Source organism: Notamacropus eugenii, chromosome 3 (assembly GCF_028372415.1).
Source record: "Notamacropus eugenii isolate mMacEug1 chromosome 3, mMacEug1.pri_v2, whole genome shotgun sequence".
Lineage (NCBI taxonomy): Eukaryota > Metazoa > Chordata > Mammalia > Diprotodontia > Macropodidae > Notamacropus > Notamacropus eugenii.
The window spans coordinates 368,402,810-368,430,621 of record NC_092874.1 but is presented as its reverse complement, the minus strand read 5'-3'; the positions used below and the strand labels follow the sequence as shown (position 1 = coordinate 368,430,621).

Sequence of the window (27,812 nt, the reverse complement as noted above, 5' to 3'; positions counted from 1 at the left end):
GTAACCTAAGTTACAAATAATGAAAAAAAGCAAAACAAAGTTCAGCAAAACCATTATATTGACCCTATATGATAGTATAGGACAATACATATTTTAAGTGTTCACAAAACAAGTTAAAAATCAACTCTTCAAATGTTTCAAAAATATAAATAATTTTTATAAACATTAAAGCTACTTTTCAGGATTGATATACATATTTGACCTCATTATTCTTATTCCAAGAATTTTAAAAATCTGAGCTAAAAATGTGGTTACATTTTTTCTCCTTGCAAGTTCTTTTCAGTAGTTTTATATCACTTATTCAAACTCTGTCTTCTCTTCTTTTCCCCCCTCTTCTAGCTGTGAAGTAAGAGTACAAAATTAATAAGATGCTTTAGTGAAATGATTTACTTTAAGAAATATTTTGAAATTTAGATACATATTCATTATACTTTTTTCTTTAACCAACAACTATTTCTCATATCTTCATAGGTTTACTGTTCAAAAAGGTACAAAAGAAAGAATAAAATGTAATGAATCTAAAAACACAAAACTCTCTGGATATAATTACTATGCAATCAAGAATTTATTTTCAAATCATGGGATCATTAATGTTATTTGTCATTACTGCATTTTCCATAGATTGTATATATTGCTTAGGTGCCTATAATTGGTTTTGGAGCCTGCATTTATTCTCCTCTTATTATCAAAATATCAAACAGAACCACTGACCACTCCTCTCCACTCTACTTTTTCCATGTGAATCACACTTCTGTAGAGTTTCAAAGTAGAATCACTGTCCTAAAGCCCATGACTTAGTAAGTGGTGAATTACTAGAGAAATTTCCTACAGCATTTTTCTAGTTTTCCAGGGAGCCTGATTTGCTGGGACCACCTCTCCCCTCAAATCAGCTGAAAATATGTGTTAAAATATTCACAAAATACGCTCTTAAAAGTTTTGTAATTAACAAGAAAAACTATTGACAGCATTTTTAAAACATCAAGGCATTTTTGAAAGTATACATACTTGACTTTTCAGTTTCTCTCCAGTATTCTCTCCAAATTTCTAATAAGTTTCTAGCTATTTCAGAGCACGTCATTTTTTTAATTCTTTCTTCTATATTCTCTTGTGGTGTCTGCATATGGTTTGTCTGTGGAATAAGAGAATATTAAATGAATACTAATATTCAAGTTATAAAATTGCTTTTTTATAGCCTTAAGCTATAAGCCAAAGGTTGGCCCCCAACGTGCACCCAGTCTAGTCTCAGACCTTTATTAGTTGTATTGCCCTGGGCAAGTCACTTAACATCTCTAAGCCTCATTTTCCTTATATGAGGATAATAAAAGAAGCTGTTTTGAAACACAAATAAAATAACATACATAATGCATATTGCAAACCTATGTAAAACTATATGAATGTCAGTTGTCCTTTTGTTTGGTGATCTCCAGATGGAAAAGGAAAAATAAAACGAATAGGCTCTGAAATCAACTGAATATTTTGGAGGTATTGGAAGCTTATTGTAAAACTCTTGGGGTTTCCAAGAGCCTGTTCTCAAAACAGATTTAAGCCTTCAAGTCAGCCCTAGAATGGATCTTGTCATCCCAGGGATTTGTTGGATCCTTCAGACCTTTTTCCATATAGACTGAAATTTCCAGGGTGTTGTTATTACTTTTATTACTGTATAGTCGGATCAGCTTCATCCTGTCAGTGCTCATTGCCTTTGTATCTTTTATTTTTTTGCTGTTGTTTCCTTTTCCCCTCGATCTAAACCTGAACCATCTTTCAAAGGCCAGCTTAAGGTATACTTTCTTCATGAAATGTCCCTTAACTGTTCTGGTCCTCCTCAAAACTCCTACAACATTTATATTATGAATCATACAACTTGTCACTTAACTATATACTGTCTTGTTTACTGATGTTCAGTCAATAATCATACCCCCTCTCCTTGATCTGAGTACAATATTTTGCACATGCCAAGAGCTCAAAAAGTAATTGTATCCCACCTAGCATGTGGTAGGTGATCAGGGGTAGACTGACCTCCTCTTCTGTGCTAAAACATGTTATTTAGGAACTCAAAAACCTCCAATAATCTCTCTGTGTATGACTTGATTTTAACCATTTTGGTTCATTACTTTCTGGATTGTAGTTCTGTTCTACTATGAATACTCTACTTCAGTGGCTGAGTAGAGAAATGACTTTTTAACCATAATAGCTCATAAAATCATTAACTAAGATGTGGAAAAAGTATAGCCACACTAATGAAATCATGAATTTTTGAGTATTAAAGATATAGTCCTATTGGTCTCAATCTCTCCTTTGAACTTGGAAATATCATCTAGGATTGCTTCTTCTTAGACTGTATCATGGTCTTACAGGCATTGATTAGTCTCTTTTCCTTAGTATTGTCATTGCCTTGTTCCATCTGTGAGAATTCATTTCAATCCATAAGGGTTTCTTGACCACTTAATATGTAGAGATTGGGCTGGACAACCTTCATCCAGAATCAAAAGTCAAATAGGTCTTCCACTGATTTGGTTCCTGACCCATGCTTGCAACCACTGTAATTTCTGGATTCTGTTTCATAATCTTACTATAAAGGGAAGGGAATAAATATATATTTTGCACTTACTATAAGCTAGGCAGCTATGTGGCACCAGGGCAGCTAGGTGGAGCAGTGGATAGAGGCCTGGGCCCTGGAGTCAGGAAGACATCTTCCTGAGTTCAAATCAGGCCTCAGACACTTTCTAGCTATGTGACCCTGTACAAGTCAATTTACCTTGTTTACCTCAGTTTAATCATCTGTAAAAGGAACTGGAGAAAGAAATGGCAAACTACTCCATTGTCTTTGCCAAGATGACCCCAAATGGATTCATAAAGAGTCAGATGTGACTGAACAACAATTACATGCCTTAGCCAAGCATTGTGCTAGATAATATTTGTAATATGATGTAAATAACAATAAATATTATCTCATTTGACCCTCACAGGAGTCCCATGAAGTGCTATTATTATCTCCATTTTATAGTAAAGGAAACTGAGGCAGAAATTAAGTCACTTTCCCAGAGTCACATGACTAGTATTCATCTGAGGCTGAATTTTACTTCAGATTTTCTTGACTCCAGGCTCAGTGCTGACCACCTAGCTGACTCAGTGGAAGGTTGAAAATGCCCTCAGTTCAGGATATAATCATTTTTGGGGAAAATAATAATAGATTATGTTTATTAAGTTAACTATATTTTCCTCAAAGCAGTCCTGTGAGGCAGGGTAGGCAAGAGTTAACTCCTTTTACAAATGAGGCCTGTGTCACACTGGCTAATAGGCAGACTCAGGATCTGGACACAGATCTTTGGCTGCTACCTCCTGAGCTCTTTTTGTTACTACCACACTCTTTCTGACTGATTGATAGAAAGACATTACCAGCCTGCATATTGCCAATTACAGCTTTACATTCTGACAAGCACCATTAAAATGCCAGCTGTTATGAATGTTATAACAAAATTAGCTTATATTTGTATTCCAACCAGTTCTTCTCTTCTGTAGCTCCAGCCATATCCTAAAACAAAGATATATAGAGAGGAGACATGGGCACAGATACTCCTAGAGAGTCACAATTTGAAAGGTGGTGCAAGTTATTAACTAGGAATATTCTGCTGGTAGTGGACTCATTTAATATTATAATTATCTGTGTTTGTACTTAACCAAAGAGAATATAAATTTCATGAGAGCATTTTGCACCTTATCTATGCTTTGCATTTCCTTATTACCTAGTACACAGTAATATTTACACAGTTGGTACTTGATAAATGTTCGTTCAATTGAATTGTTAATCTTTTTAATCCTGGAATTATTTTTGTTTCATTTCCCTGCAGACAGCACCAGTAATTTTTCCTTCCTTCTTTCCCTCTCTTCTTCCATCCCTCCTTCCTTCCTAGAAAAATATGTGCAAAATATTGTTGTGTTGTAGCAAAGAACTTAGCTTTAAAATACACACAAGCCTGCACCACCACCACAAGAAATTTTCAAAGCTACTGACTGTCTAGTTCAAAGGAAGGTTGAAAGATACCCTGTACAGCTTCACTGAAGGTTTATAAAATGGAAAGAGTGAAAGATTAGACTCTCTTAAGGTTTCAAGAATGGCCGTAGAGCTACAGATTTAGAGCTGGATTTTAGAGATGGTCTTATCCCACCCCCTCTTTTCCAAATGGGGGAAACTGCAACCTTTCCCGGTAAAGTGTGGTGACTTACCCAGTGTCATGCATGTGCTTAATGCACGTAGGCTCAATTAAAATAGTAGAGCTAGAAGTCTAACTGAAGACCCCCCGAAGTCATACATTTTTCGCTTTACCAGACTGTCTCCTTCATTAGTCACCCTCAGGTGTAGCAGGGAGAATACACTCCCAAACTAGTTTTTGCATTTTCACAGCAGGTTCAATCCACTTTCTATTCAGCATGAACAATTACAAAGTTCTCGAAACCGTAGTTATTGTTCAGTGTTAGGTGGAAAGTGCTGAAAGAGGGAGGAAGGGGGGGAGGAGCAAAAGACCTCCTTTGTAGAAACCCCAGATCAGAAATTCTTGTTCAGTTAGTACTGCTTAAGTATTAGCCCCAAAGCTTAAGGTATTGATGATGGAGAGTTGGAACCCCATCGATGCCAGCCTGTACCTGATTTCCCTGGAAGACTGGACAATAATTCTTCAGGGCAATGCGAGTCCTATTCACGAAATCTTCAACAGTTTCCCCCATTTCAGAGGAACAGTTGTTTGACCAATTGTGGGCAAGCTGCTCTATGACAGTTAGACAATCACTCTGTTTCGGAAAGGATTGAAAGAGAAAGTGAAAACAAAGAAAGGGGAAAGTCCGCAAAAGAGAAAGCTAGGAAAATGAGTGGCAGGGGAGAGAGAAAGGAAGAGAAATGGAAGGAAAGGAGTGGTAGGGAAAGATGAAATGAAAGAAAAGCAAACAGAGAGGAGTAGGAGGGATGAGTAAATGGGGTGGAAAAGGAAGAGGAGAAGGAGGAGGAGCAGGAGGAGTATGAACAGAAGCAGGAGGAGAAGGAGGAGAAGGAGGAAAAAGAGAACAATGTGAAAGCCCAGGAGAAGAAGGCGCTACTAGATTTTCCGAAATTCCTTTATTCACTAGAGCTACTGAAGTCTCAGACCCAAAGCTCACTGTCAGAGTGACAACCATAGGTGGCGCCCTAGACCTTCCCAGTACTGAATTCTGATCCCTTCATTCCTCCTCCTCCCTTGGCTCCCTCCCTACTTCCCTCCCCACATCCATATCCAAGAAAATCTGTGCTGGAAGGATCCCTCTAACTTAAGTGAGGCTTACTTGAGGTTTCTAATTAGGTCAAAGTCATGGCCTTCCAGAAGGTGTCTACTCCATCCCCTTTAAGAATCCTGTCTGTGTTCCTAAAATGTGATCGATCCAGTCCAGGGGCTCAGTCCCTACTGAAGAGCCATCTCTAAACATTGCCTCCTCAAGCTCAACAGCTCCACTTCCATCCCACTGCAGAGTTGCCTCTCTTCACCCCCCAGCAACAGATATAACACTACTCACCTTGGTTTCACAGAACAAATTATTATTTTCAGACGATAACTAGAAGAAAAAAGACAAACTTACTATAGCAATTTTCCTAAGAGTGAATGCTCTCAATCTGAGTATAGAGGAAGGGACATCTCATCAAAAGGGAATAATTGCCTTCCTACCAAACCTTTCCATTAAACCTATTTCAACCCATTTCAAAGAATTAGAATTGTTTAGAAGTATTGGCAGAGCGAAATTTCTTCTTTTATTCTGGTCCTTTACCATATTTGAATGAGATAATATTTGTAAATTGTTTAGTCCTGTGCCTGGCACATAAAAGGCACATTTCTTCCCTTCAAGCTAAAGAAATATTCAGTTAGGAAACTTCTAAATTCTTTTTTCAAAAGTCAGAACAGGTTTTTAAAATTAGCATATGTACAAGACACACTCAATAAGTTTTTGGCCTAAGGTAGACATCCTTTTACACACACACATCCTCACATTCAACAAAACATCCTTATTCCCATATTGAGTATGCATTAAATTCATTGACTGTATTTCACATCTTATTAACTTAGAATAAAGTTCTCAATAAAATAAATTAAGAACAATCTTTCAACTACTTCCAGGAAGTCACAAACACAAGCTTTCCCTGGGATAATGGGACTCTTTTAGGAAGTCTATAATAAACCTGTGCTTCAGCTATTCCCTCTTTCCTGGTGTCCTAGTGACTGTTGTGTTTTTTCTTAAATTTAAAAACTGGAAAACAATTTTTTTTGCAACTAGTGTTTCTATGGGGATTCATCCTAAATCCCGTCACTCACCGATTCCGAATCATACAAAGTTTCCAGTTTCTTATTATATATTATATTTTCATAGTCACTTGCCATTTGGTAGTGATTACAGCTACTGAAGTTGTAGGATAACACCATTCCAGTCAGTTGAAATAAGGTGATCAACCTGAAAAAAACTACCAAAACAAATATATTAAGACTCAGTCATCCCACTTGGAATCCCCTGGCTGGCTAATCTTATTCCCATGGTCTATTCACTAGTATACAATGCCTGTACTTTGAGTCACTGCACTTGTTGGACTAACTTCAATGCTGAAAGACTTTCCTTCCTTTCAATAATGAATACCAAGTTGTCTTATATTCACCCATGTTGTTTCCAGAAGTTGGAGTCTCCCTGTTGATCATCAGAGCTTGGCTGACTCTTACATATAAAGTACCTTGACGCCTACGGGGAATTTTGATTTTCTTTCACAGGCCAATGATGTTTTTGCATGTCATACTTTCTATTGCTGATGTAAAAAAAAAGTAGAAGCAGCCAAATCTATGGAATTTTAACATAAGTAAAATCACCAGGAATTTCCCTTATCTCCCTCCTTCTTTTCATCTATCAAAGAATCCTGATTTTTAAAAGTATATTCATTTCAAAGAAGCATCTCCAGTCATACAATTTCTTTGATCTGAAAAGACACCTTAACAGAATGAGAAAGAGATATTCCTAAGTACATCATTCTTTTGGGGGAGACTTGACACCACCATCCTTCTATCTGACAACATCTGAAGGCTCCCATTTTACTCAATGGCATTTTATTCACCCTGTGAATAGGAGAAAGTCCATTGTGCATTTGAGATGGGAGAAGTATCATGGCTTGACACTAGCAGCCAGGTTGAAGGAGATCACAATAGCTTTGGTTAGAGCTACCATGTTTGAACCAGGTGCAGTTTAAAGTGAAATGGTCTGGTGGGTTGTTTGTTTGTTTGTTTGTTTTTAACAAAGCCTCTGCTTTCTGGAGAGATACTTTTCACAGACAGGTACAGAGAAGATACCTACTTCAAGAGACTAATCATCAGAAATTAAAATATAGAGGGAAGGAGCCATGGGGCTATGAGCACAGCACAGCACTGGCATGAAGTATTTGTAAAATTCTGGTGACAAAGAGCTATTTTCCTTCGAGTTCCAGCTCCTCTCTCCCTAATTGCATCGTTTCCAAATGAGTGTAAAGGGATTTGATATTGGACACCAATGTCAAATTTCCATGAAAGAGGTACAGAGGTGCTGTCCAACACAGAAGTAGGAGAAGCAGCAGAGAGCTCCTCAATACTGTTACGCCCAGCTCTCAGTCACGAGACGCAAGCTGCTGTCAGACAGTTAACGAACTGAAATACTAACCAAGCTTAGGATTCAAGAAAGTGAAGTGAGGGCAGGGATTTTCAAAAGAACTGGGAAGAGATCGGGTGTTGCTCTTGGATTTTGTTTTGACCATTTTCAGGTCTAATGCTTTGGATGAGGGAATGAGGAAAAGGGAGGGAAGGGAAGGAAGAGGAAAAAGGAGGGGGAGAAAGGAAGAAAAGAAGGAGAGATTGGGATAGAGAGAAATGGAGTGGGAAAGGGAAAAGAGGAGGAGATGGAAGGGAAGAGGAGGACGCGAAGATGAGGAGGGGGGAGGCTCTAGACATCTCAGTCTCACTGTGAAGGTCCCTGAACAAGGCATCCTTTTAACTTCCAAGTTGAAGGAAGACTCGGAGGACAAAGGCATCAAGGAAGCTCACCCACCTCTCAGTCAGTCCCGCCCCCGATACATTTCATACCCCTCCCTATCCCCCGTCCCCCCCCCCCCCCCCGCCCCCCACTTGTTGTATCCTGCTGCTTCTTAGCCTTTGGGAAGTTCCTAGGAGTCATCACTTGGAGCCTCTGAGGTAGAGCACCCTACATGAATCTCGGCAAAGGTCACAGGCATCAGATATCGGGAACCAGAAGAGTGGGTGGAGTGGAATTGAGAGGAAAGGGCATTGGATGGGAGAGAAACCAGATCCAGGGCTTTGTAAAACAGCTGTCAGTTGTAATGCTCACCCGGAATTGCTGGTGTTTGGACTGAGAGAAGGGAATGTGTATACGACTTGAGCAGCGAACAGCAGATGATTCACAGCAAGATTTGACTGGAAAGGGCAACGCCAGTTGGGGCTTAGTTCCTTGTATCCCTAGAAAAAATGAAACTAGTTTTTCTAACCACTCGGGGGTACCGTGGGATGCCAATGAAACCTTATTCATGGTTAATGTAAACTCATGGTAAATGTAAATAGCAATGAAATGAAACTGAACCTTGTAAAATTATAATGACCAAACTTGACCTCAGAAAGAATGCACCTCCTTTCTTTCATCAGAGAAGTAAGGAATGATAGGTGTGAAATGTTGCATATGATGTAAAGCACAATCTATGTATTGTTTAGCTTTGCTGAACTTTAAAAAATTGCTATAAAGGAATGCTAACTAGGTTTGGGGAATGAAGGGTATATTTATAAACAAATGATGTAAAAATGACACTTTTTAAAAAGAGAGAAAATGGTAAATTACAAATAAGTTGCCAATCCACATCTGGACTGGTGTAATTACACCTAGCAGAAAAATTGGGGGCAAAATATTGCTTGCTTTATGAAAGATGTACATTTCTACTTATTTTGCATGGATGTGGAAGCATGATGGTTTGAACTAGAGCACTGCTACTCCATTGCAATACTCTTAAATTTGTTGCATTTTACAGTTCCAATGCAGAAAGAATCATAGAACCAAAGAATCCTAAGAGACAGAAGAAACCATACAGATCATCTAGTTCAACCACATGAGTCTCTACTACATACAAGAAAGTCTTTATATAAACAAATGTGAAAATAGTTTAGTGTGCAGTTCAGAGTGACCAATATAATACAACACTTATTTCATGTGTGGGCATGGTTGGGACCAGTGAAGGAGAAATAGGGTGGGAAACCTAATTTTTAATATATGTGATGAATTCTGGTCTCTCAATTTCCCATAGTTTTCAAAGTTTCCTGAATGGGAAGGATTTTCTTTCACATATGGGAAACTTCCTCTTTATATAAGCTATCAGATGATATAGAGCATACCTGAAGATAGGTGGCAGACCCCTTTTCCAGGAAGCACAAGAAGATCCTATTTCCTTCAGTCTCTTTCCCCCCACAACAGGTAAAAATTTACAATGGACAATGAGGAGATGAGGAGAATAAGGAGCAGCTTAGGATTCTTGAAATGTTTCAATAGAACTGAGGGATGGATATCACAGAGTCACAGAATCTGATAATTGGAAGGTGCCTCAGAGGACATCAAAGCAATAACAAGCAGTTTTGGTGTCTGAGACCAGAAATGATGCCTAAAACAGGCAACACTAAACAATCCTTCAAATGAACCATAGGGTACATTTGAACTCCAGTACACTGATTGCTCCGTGAAGAAGAGGCAGAGAAACAGTGACCTCAGGATACAAAATTACCCTTTGGGCACCTAAGATGTGCTAGTGGAGGGGTTACTATGAAGAAAAAGAAAGACTAGACCCAGGTGGGGAAAAACTTACCTGTTATGTGACAACTAACCTAAGAGCGATACTATCTGGTAACTTCCCAATTTAATTATTCTTGCTACCTAGTTTCTATGCTATGCTCCTGAAGGTGTAAAAATACTGTTAATATATATATAATTGTTAAACACTTGAATTATACAATCATTAGAAATAATTATTTTATATTTCTGTGCTCTGCTTCAGAGCCCTGATTTCTTTGTTCTAGTTATAGCTCCAGAGGCCTTCTAGTCCAACACTTATGCAAACAAGAGTCTTTGCTCTGATGTACCCATCAGGAGGTCTTCCAGACTTCACTTTAAGACCTCTAGTGAGGTGGAAGCCTCTCTCTTCTGAGAAAACTCATTCAATTTTCAGATAGTTCTATTCATTGGGAAGTTTTTTCTTATTTTAACTTGAAATCTGCCTCTCTGCATCTTCCACTTATAGGTCCTAATTCTGACCTCTGAGGCTAGAGAAATTATGTCTAACCACTCTTCCATAATGGTGGCCCTTTAAATTCAGTAGATTTGACATTTGGCAATAGAGTTAGCAACCAAGGGCATGAAGCTATTCAAATAGCCTTTGAGGTACAGAAACAAAAAATTTCTAGAGCCTTGGCTTTCTGTTGGCATACTTACAAAATATGATTTCCCTGCATTACGTTATTCCTCTCAGACTTAGCATAGCACCATTTCCTATACCTTTTCATTCATTTTTTTTTCATTTTGGTTATCTGTCTTTGTATATGTCATATCGATAAACTTTATATTTTTTCCTGAACCTAACCAGTACTCTGCACATATTGAGCACTTAATAAATATGTGTTGAATAAATAACTTCATTATGCTCATCATTTTTTCAACATCCTCTGAATATATAGGAGAAAGGAAGGGAATAATATTCTTAAATCACCTACTATAGGCCAGCCACTGTACTTTTACAAATATTATCTCATTTGATTTTCACAACAACCTTGTGAGGTAGGTGTTATTATTATTTCCATTTAGCAGTTGAGGAAACAGACAATGAGAAGTTAAATGTTTTTCCAAGATCATACAGTGGATGTCTGAGGGAGAATTTGAATTCAGGTGCTCCTGACTGTAGGCTCAATGTTCTGTCCAATGCACCACCAGCTGCTTTGGATATGTGTCCAGAGCTATAACATTACAAATGGGTAATGATAACTCTTGCATAGTGGTTGATCTCTATTTTAGATTGATTTAAAAAAAGATCTAAAAATTGTTGTCCACAAAGATGTGATGACTTCTTTACACCGTGAATGGCAGGTTCCAGTAAATGCTGTAAATGTCCTTAATTTTGGGTGTCTCATTCTTTAATTGGGAACTCTGACGACTACTGTAAATGTCAGCTTGCCTAATGAAGCTTTTTATGTAGTAGTTGCCTATGTCTAATGTCTGGACCTTCATTTTCCAAAAGCATTCTAAGTAGTGTGACCGTTATGTGAGTCAGTTCAGGGATGATTTCCAACACTGTTGTATTTGAAGAGGCCCATCTCCCATGAAATCCCATCATTAGCAATTCATTCCTGTGAGTTAGGCAATCTCTGGCAAAACTTCCTTTGAAAAACATTCACACACACACACACACACACACACACACACACACACCCCATTAAGCTAATTTAGTGTACATCAGATTGATGAGCTCTTTCCTCCTTTAAGGACTAGAGATAGAGCAATATGAGAGTCCTGAAATCTGGAGGATGGGGAGGGCAACTTTAGGGAACAAAGAATGGAAAAGACCCTGAATAGCAAGGCCAGCTTGAAGACCAAACAATTCTGCCTATGCTACAGTTTGTCTAGAGCATTCTGTGATGAGAGAGATAGAAACAAAGAGAAAAAGAGACAGAGACAGAGAGATCAGGGCAGCAGAGTGTTCCATTTCTCCATAAATACTTCAATATTTCAAGAATATGTGATTTTATTGGTATGGGAACTGCCTCCACCAACTCACAAATCATCTGTAATTTGGCAGGTTGTAGAATCATAGAAACATAGATTTATTGCTAGAAGATCAAAGGTCATCTGGCTGAATGCTCTAAATTGTTGTTCAGTCATTCAGTCAAGTCTGACTCTTTGTGACCCCATAGACCATAGCACACTAGGCCCTTCTATCCTCCACCATCTCTTGAAGTTTGTCCAAGTTCATGTTCATTGTTTCCATGATATTATGCATTTCATCCTCTGCCATCTCCTTTTGCCTTCAATCTTTCCCAACATCCTGGTCTTTTTCAATGAGTCCCATCTTCTCATTATGTATTTAAGCTTCAGCTTAATTGAGGTCCGGAGAAATGAGATGAGAGTTGCTGAATGTCCTACACTAGTAAATGGAAGAGTTGCAATTTAATTCAAGTCCTTTGGATCCAAATAGAAAACTCTTTCCTTTGCACTGTACTGTCTCTCAAAGTCTTACAGAGTTGCCTGAGTTAGGTCTTCCTGAATCTAAATCCAGCAATCCATTCACCATGGCAGGTTCCTTTTCCATATAAACCCCAATTTGTATAAAATAAACATGACCTCCCATGATAACTTTGTTAGGCTTCTTTCAATTAGTAGAGTTTTGCCACAAGGAGAACTGTTTTTGAATTTCATCTGCTACTCTCAGTAGCTGTATGAATTACTGTTGATAAGCCATAACCTCTCTGAGTCTATTTCCGCAATTGCAAAAGAAGGATAATAGTACTCTCCTTCTCTACCTCATAGGGATTCTGAAGAATATGCTTCGTATATGTTAAGGTACACTGTAAGTATGGGGCAGCTAGGTGACACAGTGAATAGAGTGCTAGGCCTGGAGTCAGGAAGACTCATCTTTCTGAGTTCTAATCTGTTCTCAGACACTTAGTATCTGGGTGACCTTTGGGAGAGTCTGTTCATCTTCCTTGGCTTTAGTTTCTTCATTTCTAGAATGAGGAGCTTGTATTGGGTTATCAGCTTCACAGATTCAACATTACCAAAACAGAACTCATTGTTCTTCTCCTTCAAACAAAAAATAAAAAATCTGTCCTTCCTTCAAACTTACTTATCACCTTCACCACCATTTTTTTCATAAGAACCTTAGAGTTATTCTTGATCTTCCTCATCCTGTTTAGTTGCCCAGTCAGCTCTATAAAATCACTCCCATTGCTCCTCTATGTCTCTTATACATAGAGGAGCAGTGTTTAGGTTTTTTCATCTCCTCTCACATTCATCCCTCTCTTTGAGTCTTTAGTCTTTCCTGGCCTTAGTGTATCTTCCACGCAATTATCAAAATATTCTCCCTAAAGCATAATCCTGAGCCCTGTTCAAAAACTCTCGGTAGTTTTTTCCTTTAGAACAAAATACAAACTTCTCAACCTAACATTTAAAGCTCTCCAAATCTTGGTTCTATCCTGTCTCTCCAGCCTCGTTTCACATTAACTCCTCTATATGACATTCCCTTCATGTACTCTGTGATCTAGTGACATGGGCCTACCTGCTACTCCATTTCCCTACTTGAGTCTGCAGTGCTTGAAATGCTATTCCTCTTTATCTCTGCCTCCTGGCTTCCATGGCCTCCTTCAGGTCCCATTTAAAAACCCTATGAGAAGTTTTTCCTGATTCCTCTTAAATGTTAGTTATTCCTTGTGTTATCTCTAATTCATTTTGTACACAGTTGTTTTCATGTGCCTCCTCTCCCTACATCAGACTCTGAACTCCTGGAGAGCTGTCTTGATTTTCTTTGTAGCTGCTTTAAAAAATGTTTGTTTCCTGACTGAGTGTTGGGAGCAAAAGAAAGATCCAAACAATATTCTCCTAGAAATCTGAGGGAATAAATCGCATCTTCAGTTGATAGAATCAGGGTGGCCTTCACAGGCAACATGACACCTGACCTGTGTTGAAGAAGAAAATGGATTTAGAAATGATGCGAAGAGGAGAGAGGAAAAGGAGGCTACATAAATGGAGGAAGGAAATAGCATGTCGTATTCAGGAAATAACTAGAAGTCCTTGTTGGCTGCATAACAGAATATATGGAGAGGAATAATGTGAATGAGGTTATAAACAAAAAGTAAGGAAAACTCAAAGAATTCTTTCATTTTCCACGGGCAATACCTATGCAATACCTATGATCTCTTGTACAAATGAGCTCTGTGGTCTTTCTCAAGAAAAGTCACCTGTGATAGTTCACAGTAGCGTACTGCCTGATAGAGACTGACTACTTAGGAAATATTAGCCACAAGTTACATTGTAACAAGAAGCAAGATCAAGCAATATGGCAGCAACCTCATCCAGTGGTTGGAATGGCTACTAAAGAGGGCATCTGGATTCTACTTCCTGCAATAGCTCCTGTGAAAGCATCGTGTACTCTGGGGCAAGTGATCTTCCAACCATTCTGGGATTCTAGAAATGCAGTGTCAATTAAACCTAACTCTAACCCTACTTCTACCCTGCTTCTACCTCTAACCCTAATTCTGCATTTAATTCTAACTCTAATTCTATTTAATATTAGATAACTTAGCTTACTGTTAGGAAAACCATAATCTGAATTAACCGTATTAATAACAAAATCATAATGATTGATGTAGAGAAAGCTTTTGACAAAATATAATACCCATTTCTGTTAAAAACAATAGAAAACAGGAAAAGTGAATCTTTCCTTAAAATGACAAGTTTGTTGCTATTGTTTAGTCATGTCCTGTTCTTTATGACTTTATTTGGGGTTTTCTTGGCAAAGAGAGTGAAGTGGTTTGCCACTTCCTTCTCTAGGTCATTTTACAGATGAGGAAAACAAACTTAAATGACTTGCCCAAAGTCACACAGCTAGTGTCTGAGGCCAGATTTGAACTCAGAAAGATGTCTTCAGACCCCTCTATCTACTGTGCCACTTAGCTGCCCCAAAATGATAAATCGTATATTTTGAAAACCAAGAGCTGTGATTATAATTAATGGAGATGCACTTAAATCCTTTTCAATAAAACCAGAAGTGACAGGATGTCCACTATCATTATATCTATTTGACATTGTAGTAGAATATTATTCTGGTGAAAAAGAAAAAGAAATTTGAGGAAATAACTATAGGTAAAGCTGAAATAAAATTATTACTTTTTGCGTATGATATGATGAATTTAAAACACCCTAAAGAATTAACTAAAGTGAGGTAAAATAATGCCATCAAGCTTGCATGATAAATATGAATAAAATTGAAAAGGAACAGAAGGAAAGAGAAATTTCATTTTAAAGTACAACAAAATATATGCCATACTTGGGAGATTGCACACAATAATACAAATATTTACAGAAATAGACTTAAGTAATTGGGAAATATTAGTAGAATGAGTCAATATACTGAAAATGGCATTACTACCTAAATTCATTTACTTATTTAATGCTATGCCAATCAAATTACTAAAATATGATTTCAGAGAATTAGGAAAAAGTGTTGAAATTCATATGGAGGTAAATAATAATTTCAAAAAATGGCGATAAAAATGGTCACAAAGGGAGCTTAGAACTACCATTATTTGCAAAACTATAATTCTTGAAATAAATGTGGTATTCATTTAAAAATAGATCCACCAGTGGAAGAGATTAGGCATATAATATTTAGGAGAAAATGTATATAGTAGCTTAGCATTTGACATACACAAAGAATCTAGTTCCTGAAATGACTCACTATTTGATTTTTTTCTTATATTTTTGGGAAAATTAGACAGCAGTTTAGAAATAATTCAACAGACATACCTCATGCTTTATACCAAGATAAGTTCCAAATGAATGTGACCAAGATATAAAAGTTCACATTGTAAACAAGAGAAACATGAGGGAAATTACCTTTAAGATCTATAGATAGAAGAAAATTTAATGACAAGGTTCATCTGCAGCACTGCTAGGTTTGAAGTCTATGGAACATTTCTAGGAGGAGAAGTTGATGACCTAAAATCTCATCATCATGGAGGTAGCTCAGCTTTGGGATACTCAACACCTTCTCAACTCACTCATTCTCCTCTCCCCTCTGATTGGAGTTTAGAACACTAAATTTTCAAAGCTTTCCTTTATAGGGGGCAGGGATCTGGAATTTTCAGCTAACTTTCCATCTGTAGCTTGTTTGGTTTGAACTCCATGGAACTTGAATCACTACACCATCCACCCCCATTGCTGGGTGCCCCTGGTGTTGTCCCTTCCCTTCCAGCTTCGTTTTGTGTTTTCTTCTCCCATTAAGACGTAAGCTCCTTCAGGGCCTGTCTTTCATTTTCTTATTTGTATCCCCAGTGCCTGGCACATAGTAGACCCCTAATAAACGTGTACTAAATTGAAGGGATAAAGGGGAACACAGAAGATAAAATAGATAACTTTTATTACGTAAAATTAAAAAGCTTTTGGACAAACAAATCTAATGAAGCTAAGATATAAAGGGAAATAATTAACTGGGGAAAATCTTCACAAGTTTCTCTAATAATGTTCTCATTTATAAGATATTCAAGGAAGTGATTCAAATTGTAAGAATATGAGCCATTCTCCAGTTAATAAAGGGTCTAAGGATAGTTACAGGCAATTCTCAAAGGAAGAAATCCAGATTATATATAACCATGTGAAAAATGTCCTAATAACTACTAATTAGAGAATTGCAAATGAGTGTTTTTGACATTCTGCCTCACATCCATCAGAGTTCCAAAATTGATAGAAAAGGAAAGTGACAAATATTGGAGAGTCTGGGGCAAAACAGGCACATTTATATACTATTGGCTGACCTGTGATGGATATAACCATTTTTAAAAACAATTTGGAATTATACAGGAAAATAATGTGCCCTTTGACCTAGCTATACCACTTTGAGACCCATACCCCTAAAAAAAGATTAAAGAAGTAGGAAAAGTTGCCATGCATAAAAATATGTAAAGTAGCTCTATTTATGGTGGCAAAGAGCTAAAAACTGATGGCCAGCAATTGAAGAATGGTTGAATAAGTTGTGGTATGTGAATGCGATAGAAACTAATATGAAACTTTAAGGAATGAGGAAATAGATGACCTTTAAAAGTCTGGAAAAGATTTATATAAGCTGATTCAGAGCAAAATAAGTGGAACTAGAAGAACAATTTATATTACAACATCACTATTATAAAAATGAATAATTTTGAGAACTTGTATAAACTGATGAAGAAAGAAATGAATAGATGCTGGAAAACAATTTATACATTAGCAACACTGTTAAGACAAACAACTTTAAAAGCTGTAAAAACTATGATTAATACAATGACCAACTATGATTCTGGAGGCTAAGGATGAGATATACTCTTCACCTCCTCACCTCTATATTTGTATGTAGCCAATGAAGGAATTTATTTTGCTTGACTAGGCATGTTTACTACAAGGAATTTGTCTTTCTTTTTTTCAATATCAATTTCTATTAATCAAAAACACTAAAATGAGTGAATAAATCAAAACTCCTAAAAGGACAACTTTTTGATAAACATTTAAAAGACTACTTGGCACATAGCAGATGCTTAATTAATGTTGCTTTCCTTTTTTCTCTTTTTCACATTCTGAAGCTAATACTTTGGCCTTTTCCCCTTTAGTGTACTCTAGGTTCTCCCTTTTTAACCACCAATTTGATTTCCACTTAGTATAGTCCCAGGCTTGGTGGGTAGAGAGGACACAGCTGAATTTGGATAAAGTAAGGGTACAAAGTTCTGTTTGGGCAAGTCAGACAGATTTAAAAGCATCTACTGAGGTGATTACACAATGGTACACACAAGGAAGGAGACACCTATCTTTAGACACAGCCTTAGAAGAAGTCTGTGTCTAATGTTTATTTTCTCCACCTAAATGTGTAACAAGAAATTAAGCAGTTTACTTTTGCATCTCACTTTGTATCCCACTTATGCAAGATGGTCCCTTTCTTTGTTTTTAAGTTTAAAAATGGAAGAAGAGAAAACAAAACACCGTAAAAATAGAGAAACTGGGGGGAGGTTGTGTGCTACACATATGAAATATTGCATATATACTTTCAGATGAGGTCATGATATTATAGGTTTCTCTTAATTGTTTTACTTTATTACAAGAGAACTCTTGTGGAATGAGAGTAATCTGGAAATGTTTGCAATGTAAAAAAACACATTAATAATTTTTTAAAAGACCCTTTCACACCTCAAGTTTTCAACTATTAGAGTATTGTCTTTGTGACAATATATCTAAGACTGTACTGAAAGGCAATAGGAAAATTGGATTCTCTTTATAAAAAAGATCAAGGTAATTCAAAGTATAATGAGGGAAACTTGTCCTATATTCTCATTAGCCAATACAATATGCAAAGGTAAAAAAAATCCTAAGATTAATTGTTTCTAAACAATGTATTAGAGTATCATTATTTGACTTGGTGCCAAATGGTGATTTGACATTTGTTAAGGTCAGGCTTTTTCTTCATTACGCATAATAGTATATTTCAAGTAATATTCAAAAACTATTCCCCAATAGAGAAGTGGTAAAAAAAATTAAGGAAAGTTTCTCAAAATATAAACTATTAATAACTATATGAAGGATCATGCCAAAACCTAATAATAAGAGAAATGTAAATCAAAACAATTCTGAAGTTTTACCTTACACTCTGTAAAATGGCAAAGATGACAAAAGACAGTCAATGTTGAGGGGTTCTTTGAAGATAGGTACATTAGGTAGAGTTATAAAATGGTACAACCATTTTGGAATGCAGTTGGGAATTATGCAAATAAAATGACTAAAATCTCCTTTCTTTCAACCCAGAAATTTCACTACTAGCATATACTCAGAGGAGGTCTTTGATGAGAAGAAATATGCATCAAAATATTTATAGCAACACTTTTTTTTAATAGCAAAGAATTGGAAAAAATTAAGAATTTGTGGCACAAGAATGTAATGGAATATTATTGTTCTATAAGAAATGCCAAATGTTATGAATATAGAGAAATATCAAGAAACTTGTATTAACTGATGCAGAGTGATATAAAGAAAGACAAAGAAATAATATACATAGTGACTACAACCAGGAGAGTGCTGGTAAATATTTAATAACTAATTCTCTAAACATGTATGAATAATATACTGAATAATGAATAATATATAATATATAATAATGTTTAATCTTTATTATTAACACTTTCCCCCATCACTTCCTTAAGTCTAGATAATCAATAATACAATAAATCAAGCATGATTTCCAGCATTTGTCAGTTTCTCAAGGTGGAACAGCTCACATGCAAATTTTTTTTCAGTGTAATAAGAAGATACCTCTACCACGCTCCCCTGTAGAGGTGATAGATTCACATGCAGATAGGGAACATTGCATAGATTTCCAAAATTTTTCAATATGTCTATCAGCTTTGCTGATTTCTTCCTTTTTTCTTTAAAAAATAGTTGTTATATGGAATGGTTCTCTGGAAGGGGGCAAAGGAAAGGATATTCAGAGAAATTCTGGTGATATAAAAATAAAAAAATAAACCATTTATTTTAAAAGATAAAGAAAAAAGGAAGTAGTGTTTATAAGAGATACAGTTCATTTCAGGTCAGTCTTGCTTAGAGATATGTTTGTTACTAAACAAAGTTGTAAAAGAGATGAGAACTTTAATTATTCCAGGAAAAGTAAGATGTTAAAATTTGAAGAATTTTGGTCTCTCAAAATAACTCCCCTATTACTATGTGGTGGAAAATGCATTAGATTTATAATCAGAGACCTGGATTTGAAACATAGTTTGGCTGCTAATTACTTATATGACAAAGTGCAAATTATTTCACCTTTTTAGGCCTCAGCATACTTATTTTTTAAGTCAAGGTCATGATCCATTCCAAACCTAAATTTTTGTGCATTGAAAATGTTTAAAATATAATGTCCAAAACTGGTGGTCTAATTCAGTGGATTGCTACTATACCAATGGTCTAGACATTAGATTTTCTTAAGCAAATAGATTATTGTATGAATATTTGACTAATCTCTTTGATTAGTGATAAATCTAATGGAGGAGGTTCTATATTTTTCTAGAAGTTAATGTAATCACTTCTATTGAGAAGCAATTAAGAGGACTTACTAGTTCTTGCCATCTGTAGAGCCTGACAATGCACAGGTCACACTCCATGACAACATCCCTCACATCCATTCCTACTCTCCCCTCACATTACTGCCACTCCAATTTATCTCTGAACTTTTTCAATAACCTTTCAATTGTAATATCCTTGCCTCCATAAGAAAAAATTAACTAGCATTTGAATATGAATTTGCAAATTACAATAGGAATAATGTTAAGTAAAGTTTTGTTTTTTTTTTCTGGTGTAACCAAGCATATTCGCAGATTACTTACAGTGGAGGAACTGCTTCTTGTAGAAGACATTCCAAATTTCCCTATTACAAGAGTGGGAACCTATTTCCATTGGGTGGTAGTCAGAATTGGTTGCATCTTTAAAACTGTCAACATGAGACAGTTTCACTCTCTTTCTAGTGGCTTCCATGGATGAGGGTTTTGGTCCCTCAAAGAAAGACCATTATTAACTAAGCTGAGTAGTTCCATAGGATCTACAAGAGGAATTCTGTAGGAGAAAAAGTGGCTTGACGATAAGAATTCCAGGGGTGGATGGAATAAAAGAAGTAAGAGTTAAAGAATTGAATTAGAGTTCTTGAAGAAAGAAACATTAGGAGAACAGGAGGTTGAAAACCTTATCCAATTAGTAAACTCCTTGAAAAACAATGGAGCAAATCAAACAATGATACCACACAACAACATATATAAGAACAACACAAAAGACCAAAAATAGAAAAGTTAGTCAAGAAGAGATAATTTAATAATCATTGGGTGGCTTGAAAGCCATATTTCAAGAAATCATAAGAAAGTTGCTCAGTTCTACTGATACTGATAAGCAATTGGATAAAATGAGAATGGAATGAAATCTGCAGTCATCTTGATAAAGAGACATCAAAATAAACATACAAAATAAACATGCAAAAAACAAACAAAATAAAAACATCCAGGAAAGCCATAGCAAAATCCAAATCTTCCAAGTCTAAGAAAAAATATTCCAAGCATTCATAAAAAGTTCAAGAACCAAGAAACCAAATAACCATCTTTTTGTCAGGTTCTGCAACTATGATAAATTAGAGAAAAATCTTAGAGTATTCCAAAAGGCAAAAGATAAAGGTATACTTTTAAGAATAACTTACCCTGAAAATGCATATTTAAAATTGAATAAGTTTCAAGCAGTTCTAATTAAAAACACCAGAGCTGGCTTGAATTTTTGAAAGGATTAGGGAAGTGGACATCTCATGAACCTCACACTTGTCTGAATCAGGCAAAGAAGGGTTGAACTCATATATCAATTTGGTATAATAAAATATTAAACTCGATGGGGAAAAAAAGTGTGAACAGAGAGGTCCAAGAAGGGTGGTTGTTGTTCTTGTGTTCATCCTTCACTGCAGAAGAAGACCATACCATCAGAAAAATGATGACATGACTTACACTTGACTTTATTTTGAGTGGAGGGCTGTCCAAGGTCACCAGCTTCACTTACCCTCCAGAGCCATCTGAATCCAGTGACCAGATATTTATCAGGATAACAGGAGATGGCTCAGGATACAATGGGAGATCTTGGCCCCTTTAGGCCAAGATATTTTGGGTACTCACTTAGGGTGAGTGAGTAGGCCTGTTTAAGAAGTAGTCAGGGGATGGCTCTTTTAATGAGGCAAAGAAAAATAACTACATCAGGGAAACAGCAACAATAACTATTGATAATAAGCCAGGAGGGTCCAGAAAACAGCCCTTAAGAGGAGATTGGCCAGGGGTCTTGTGTTGTCCAATCTATGGGCTTCAGAGTGTGGTAGGTTTAAGGTTTTGGGAAGGGAAAGGGAAAGGGGAAAGGGAAAGGGCAAGATCACCAGCTTCACTTCTCCTCCCAAGAAGGGTGGAGTGAGTAAGGGAATAGTTGTAAATAAAATAAGCTTCAACTTTGGAGAATGGATCTTAAAGAGAATGTTAAAAATAGGCAAGTATTAGAAGCAGTGATCAGGGCATAATGTAGCTAAAGAGAACATACTTCAAAGGAATGGGAACAGTTTACTTCAGTTATAGATGATCAATTTCTTTTTATCACATTCTTTCCCTTTCACCACCTACTTCTGTGGAAATAAGGATAAAGGAAGCAAAGAAAGGTTATCTCTTTTAGATAGCTCAATGATTCTCAAATTACCTTTCCTTGGCCTGATTTCTTTTCTTTAAAAAACAAACTTTTGATCTTGTTCCAATATTTCTTATTATTATGTGAACTTATTGAGTGTGACTTGCTCCATTCTATTTTTCAAGAAATCTATTATTTGAGGGTTGTTTTTTTTTTTTTTTTTTTTACTGATTTTGAAAGCAGCTGAAGCAGATATTGTGGAGCATTCAGAATTTGGTTAGACATCAAAGATGCCAAGGTCATCCACTGCATCCTGAGCCATCACCATTAATCCTGACTTTTTTCTTGCTCTGGGACTTCAACAATTCTGAAAAGAGAGGCTTTGTGCAATTCTGCCTCGCTTACATCCAGTTCATGGGCAAATCAAGACATCACCCCATGATGTCATTGATCCTCTTCAAAAATGAAGGACAAGCAAAAACAAAAAAGTTTTTTTTACCTTCTATTCTTAACTATTTTTTCTCCTTCCAAGGAAAAGAGGATTTAATAGAAGAAAATACACAATCAAAAATCATAACCAAGCATGAGAATGAAGGAGAGTAGCAGAATGGATTAGAAAAAAGATTCCAACAATATGTTGCTACAATAAATACCTTGAAACATAAAGATTCATATAAAATTACAATCAGGGAGGGAACTGATCATTATTTATTATGCCTTAGGCAAATTTTAAAAATTAGGGCTAAAAATCATGATCTTAGACAAGGAAGCATTAAAATTTGATAATGATATAATTCCATTAGTTAATGTATATGCCCAAAGGTAAAACATAACAATTTCATTAAAAATATGTTAAAACTACTCTAAGACTTTTTTAAGCTATTGAGGATTAAAGCTGTATTAAGAATTAAAACTGTATTAAGAGTTTAGACATGCTACTTAGAAAAGTAGATATATGAAACATTCTTTACTCAATACCATCCAAGAAAAATCACAACTAATAAAAGGTTTTTGAAGAAGAAATTCAAAGCTAAAGGTAAAATAATTCATTTCCAAAGGAATATTTGAACCCCCTGAAGTAGGAAAGAAAATAGAATCAATAATTTTAAGTTGTTTATTACTTTTCACAACTGTACATTAGACTTTCCCTCCAATTTTTATTTGGAGTTTTGAGTTCCAAATTCTATCCTTCCTTTCCTCCTCTTCTCCCCGCTCTCTTAGATAGTAAGCAATCAGATATAGGTTATACATGTGCAATTATGAAACAAATTTTCATTTTGTATAAGAAGACTCAAAAGAAAAAAATGAAACAAAGCAAAAAAACCAGATGCATCAGTCTGTATTCAATAAATATCCATTTTTTCTCTGGTCGTGGATAGGATGCTTCATCATTAGTCCTTTGGGATTGTCTTAGATCAATGTATGGCTGAGAATAGCTAAAACATTCGTAATTCTTCACCAAACAATATTGATGTTACTGAGTACAACATTCTCCTGGTTCTCTTCACTTCACTATGCATCAGTTCATGTGTTTGCATGTTTTTCTGAAATCATGCTGCTTGTCATTTCTTATAGCACAATAATGTTCCATTGTAATCCTATACCACAGCTTATTTAGCCATTCTCCAATTGATGGACATCCCTTTGATTTCCAGTTTTTAGCCACCATAGAAAGAGCTGCTATAAATAATTTTGAACAAATAAGTTCTTTGCTTTTTTTTTTATGTCTTTGGGATATAGACCTGGTAATGGTATTGCTAGATCAAAGGGCATTCTCAGTTTTATAGTTCTTTGGGCATAGTTCCAAATTGCTACACATTAGTGTCCCAGTTTTCCCACATTCCCTCCAACATCCAACATTTTCCTTTTTTTGCCACATTATCCACTCTGATAAATGTGAGGTGGTTTTAATTTACATTTCTCCAATTAATAGTGATTTAGAGTATTTTTTGATATGACTATAGCTAGCTTTGATTTCTTTTTTCTAAACTGCCTGTTCATATACTTTGACCATTTATCAACTGGGGAAATGACTTGTATTTTCATAAATTTGACTCAGTTGCCTATGTATTTGATAAATGAGGGTTTTATCAGAGATATTTACTGTAAAAATCTCCCTCCAATTTTTTGCTTTTCTTATAATTTTTGTTGCATTGCTTCTCTTTGCACAAAAACTTTTAAATTTTATATAATCAAAATTATCTATTGTACATTTTGTAATGCTCTCTATACCTTTTTTGGCTCTAAATTCTTCCCTTATCCATAAATCTGACAGATAAACTATGCCATGCTCTCTTAACTTGCTTGTGGTATCATCCTTTATGTGTAAATTGTCTGCCCATTTTGATTTTGTCTTGGTATATGGTATGTTGTTCTGTTTCTAATTTCTGCCATAGTGATTTCCAGTTTTCCCAGCAGTTTTTGTCAAATGATGAATTATTTCTGATGGTTTTGTTATTGATATGGTCAATTATGCTGCTAGTTTCCCTAATATTGAACCAGCCCTGCATTTCTCATATAAATTCCACCTGACCATAGTGTATGATCTTGGTGATAAGTTGCTGTATCTCTGCTAATATTTCATTTAAAATTTTTGCACCAATATTCATCAGAAAAATTGGCCTATAATTCTCTTTCTCTTTTTTGACTTTTCCTGGTTTGGGTATCAGTACTATATCTGTGTCATAAAAGGGATTTGGTAGATTCCTTTGTCTATCTTTCCAAATACTTTATATAGTACTGGGATTCATTGTTCTTTAAATGTTTGTTAGAATTCACTTGTGAAACCTTCTGGTCCTAGGGATTTTTTTCTTAGGAAGTTCATTGCTAACTTGGAGTTCTCCCTCTGCCTCAAATCAGCAAGAATACCAAACTCAACTGTCAGTGATTTTAAGCAGACATTTATTGTCACTGACTTTTGATTAAACTGTCGGTGGAAGACAGGAGGAAAGCTGCGAGATTCTTTCTTTCTCTCTGCCTTCTCAACCTTGGCCAGATTGGAGATTGCAGAAATAAAGACAGATAAGAAGAGGAAGGATTTTTTTACTTTGCTTTCTCTTTCTTTTTTTCCCTCTGGTTGGTAGAAATCCACACTATTATAAACTAGACACTAAAATTTGTAATTAACATGTAGTATCTTTATTGTAAACTTCCAAGTCATGGTTTAGTTAAGAGTTTGGAGTTTTGGAAAGATATCTGAGAAGGTTTTTCATTCTATTTAGATAAGGAAGATTTGAGAAACTTTTTCGGGAAATTCCTGCTAGCAATTTCAGATGGACAGTATTTGATTAAGTTATAATGTTTGCTAATGGAAACTCTTAGAAGTCATTCTGCAGCATAAAATTATTGGAGTGCTGCTAGTAATTTTAAATACAGATTTGGTTTGGTTGGTTTGTCCTGAAACTAAATTATAATATGGTTTCACTTAAAGTGGGATGTGTTCTCCCTATTGGGATATTTGTGGTAAATCAGAATTTAACACAAAATACATTTGAAATTTGGTATGATGGTGATATGCTTAGAAACAGCGTGTATCAGAAAAACCTAAATTCAAATTTGGTCTCAGAAATCTATTGGCTATGTGACTTGTTTGCCTCAGTTTCTTCATCTATAAAATGAGATAATGATGGTAGCTATTTCCCAGTGTTGTTGTGAGTAGAAAATGGAATAGGCTGTGAATGCTTTGGCAGCATGTGTAACACATGCAAAGCACTATAGAAGTGTTGGCTGTTGTTATTATTGATTGTAATTACTTTGTACTGTGTTTGAATGTGATTAATATAGAAAACCAAAGTGATAGATGGTGATTTTCTATATAAGTGGATTTAGAGATGCATTCAAATGAATTGATATTATTTGTTTGGTGAAAAGGGCTTTTTATGTTTTTTTTAGAATCCATAATATTGTTTGTTATTTTTATACTTCTGAATTTCTTACATTTTAAAATTTGGGAAACCATTGTGTCAGAAATATCATTAGAAAGGTAATTTCTTTTTTAACCTGTATACTATTAGATATGACTTTAAATGTTAAAGAATGTGGTCAAATTGTTTGAAAACTTAAATATTTAATTGGGCATATTTTGCTTAAAAATAGATAACTTACTGTTTAGGGGGCAAGTAAATTAAGATCTCTTTATGTTGTTATGTGAAGTTTGGGGGACTTTTCAGGCAGAGTTATAAGAAATTATTAGCCCTACTGACAGCATATTGTAAAATGCTAAAGTAATGAAGTTGGAGAAACTAGGATAACTCTCATTCAAAGTAGGAGACTTGTAAGTTGAGTTTTAGTAAAGAGTGAGCTTATCTGAGATTATTTGGTTATCATTAGTGATTATTATGATATTGTGCTTGTTAATAAATAGTATGCATTGAAGTTGCATCTTTGAACTAACTTAGTAAAAAGAGACCTTAGAGTCAAAGGTTTAATTTTGCCTTAGGGATTAATAGGTAGTATGAATATCTTTTAGCCTAGAAACTGACAACAGATAACATTTTCTGGGGTTTTGAGTCAAGTAGCATGTATTCATCATATGTGTGGAACTCCAAAGTGACTACTCTTAATTTATAAATGAATGATAAATGAAATGTACTTCTATGTGCTCATTGATGAGTTAGCAGTTATTGAAACATGAGAAAATTAATAATAATTTAGTCCTAAGTGGTGATTAGTAAAAAAAAAAATTATTTGAGGTAAAATTTCTTGGGTCTATAACTTGACATTGTTTTAAGTTTAAACTTCATGTGCAAATATCTGAATACCAATGTTCACCATTCAAGGGGAATGTCATGTACTGCCCAAGGGAGTTCAGTCTAAGAACTGCTACAGGTGGATGTCTGACCTGGGAAAAGTTGAGGGGATAATTTTGAGTAGGGAAAAGTAAGATCCTCTCAACTCAGTTTCCCATTGTTATTTTCTTTCTGAACAGAACATTTCCCCGACCTGACTAATTCTGGGCCTGGCTGTGATACCCAGTGAATAATGTGGAACTTTGTTGCATAATTGTATGTTAACAATGGCTCTAGCCTGGAATCAAACAATGCTAATGGAATTTTTTTCTAAATAATGTAATAAATGTAAGATTTATCTGTGCCCTTGAAAAAACAGTCTTGACATCATAACCATTGATTGATCATTCCTTCTTCCTTTCATAGTAAATTTATACAACCAAGGTAGGTGAATTATACTTTCATAGCAAGTACATAATCAGGATTTGTGAATTGTAGAAGTTTTTACTATTGCAACACTAAATCTTTCCATTAATAGAATAATATTAAAATAAATAAGTTGCTGTAATTGCATAGAAGTAGGAAAAATCTTATCATTGTTAATCTCGATTTCTGATCAACTTCATATCCTAAGCAACTAAATAAAAGGGCTTTTTGGTGGCATTGTCGATATCAGGTACAATATTTGGGTAAAGATAGAAAGAGTAAGTGATGGGTAAAAACTGAAATTCTCTGAAGTATCAGGTGAATTATGAATGCCTAATTTGTATAACTGTTGTATAATTTGTATAATTCTGTTCTACAGGATTTGAGTTAGTTTCACCACATGAATTAGTTATTAGAAAAGAAAATTTGGAAGATTGTACTAAATTGTATTGAGTCTCATTCCTGGCAGATTTTAGCAGAATTACCTAAATATTTTTGCAAGTGACTTGGAACTAGAGAAGCAGATCTACTAGGAAGATCCCCCTTCAGAGCTGTCCTGAGAATGAGGCCTATTTGAGAATGTTTGAAGGAAGATGTTTTCAAGGACCAGACAACTGCATGGGACATCTGGGATTAACCTGAAATGTTCTCATTAAATGGACATAAAGAATGGAACACATGTTACAAGGG

General features: G+C 35.6%; 1 protein-coding gene across 4 annotated transcripts; it reads right to left on the bottom strand.

Annotated features, from left to right (window-relative positions):
* Positions 1–133: 133 nt before the first annotated feature.
* Positions 134–8,091, bottom strand: TSLP (thymic stromal lymphopoietin). 4 transcript variants are annotated; one of them, XM_072597378.1, is made up of 6 exons: positions 6,665–8,091; positions 6,330–6,475; positions 5,539–5,577; positions 4,642–4,785; positions 1,006–1,129; positions 134–339 (listed from the first exon to the last, which is right to left on the bottom strand). In XM_072597378.1, exons 1-6 carry the CDS (start codon positions 6,702–6,704, stop codon positions 302–304), a joined length of 531 nt encoding a protein of 176 aa, XP_072453479.1. In that variant the 5' UTR covers positions 6,705–8,091; the 3' UTR covers positions 134–301. The 4 variants fall into 4 exon arrangements, with proteins under 4 accessions (XP_072453479.1, XP_072453482.1, XP_072453481.1 ...); XM_072597381.1 differs by having other exon boundaries at positions 7,112–8,090; XM_072597380.1 differs by having other exon boundaries at positions 7,348–8,089.
* Between the last annotated feature and the right edge of the window lie 19,721 nt (positions 8,092–27,812).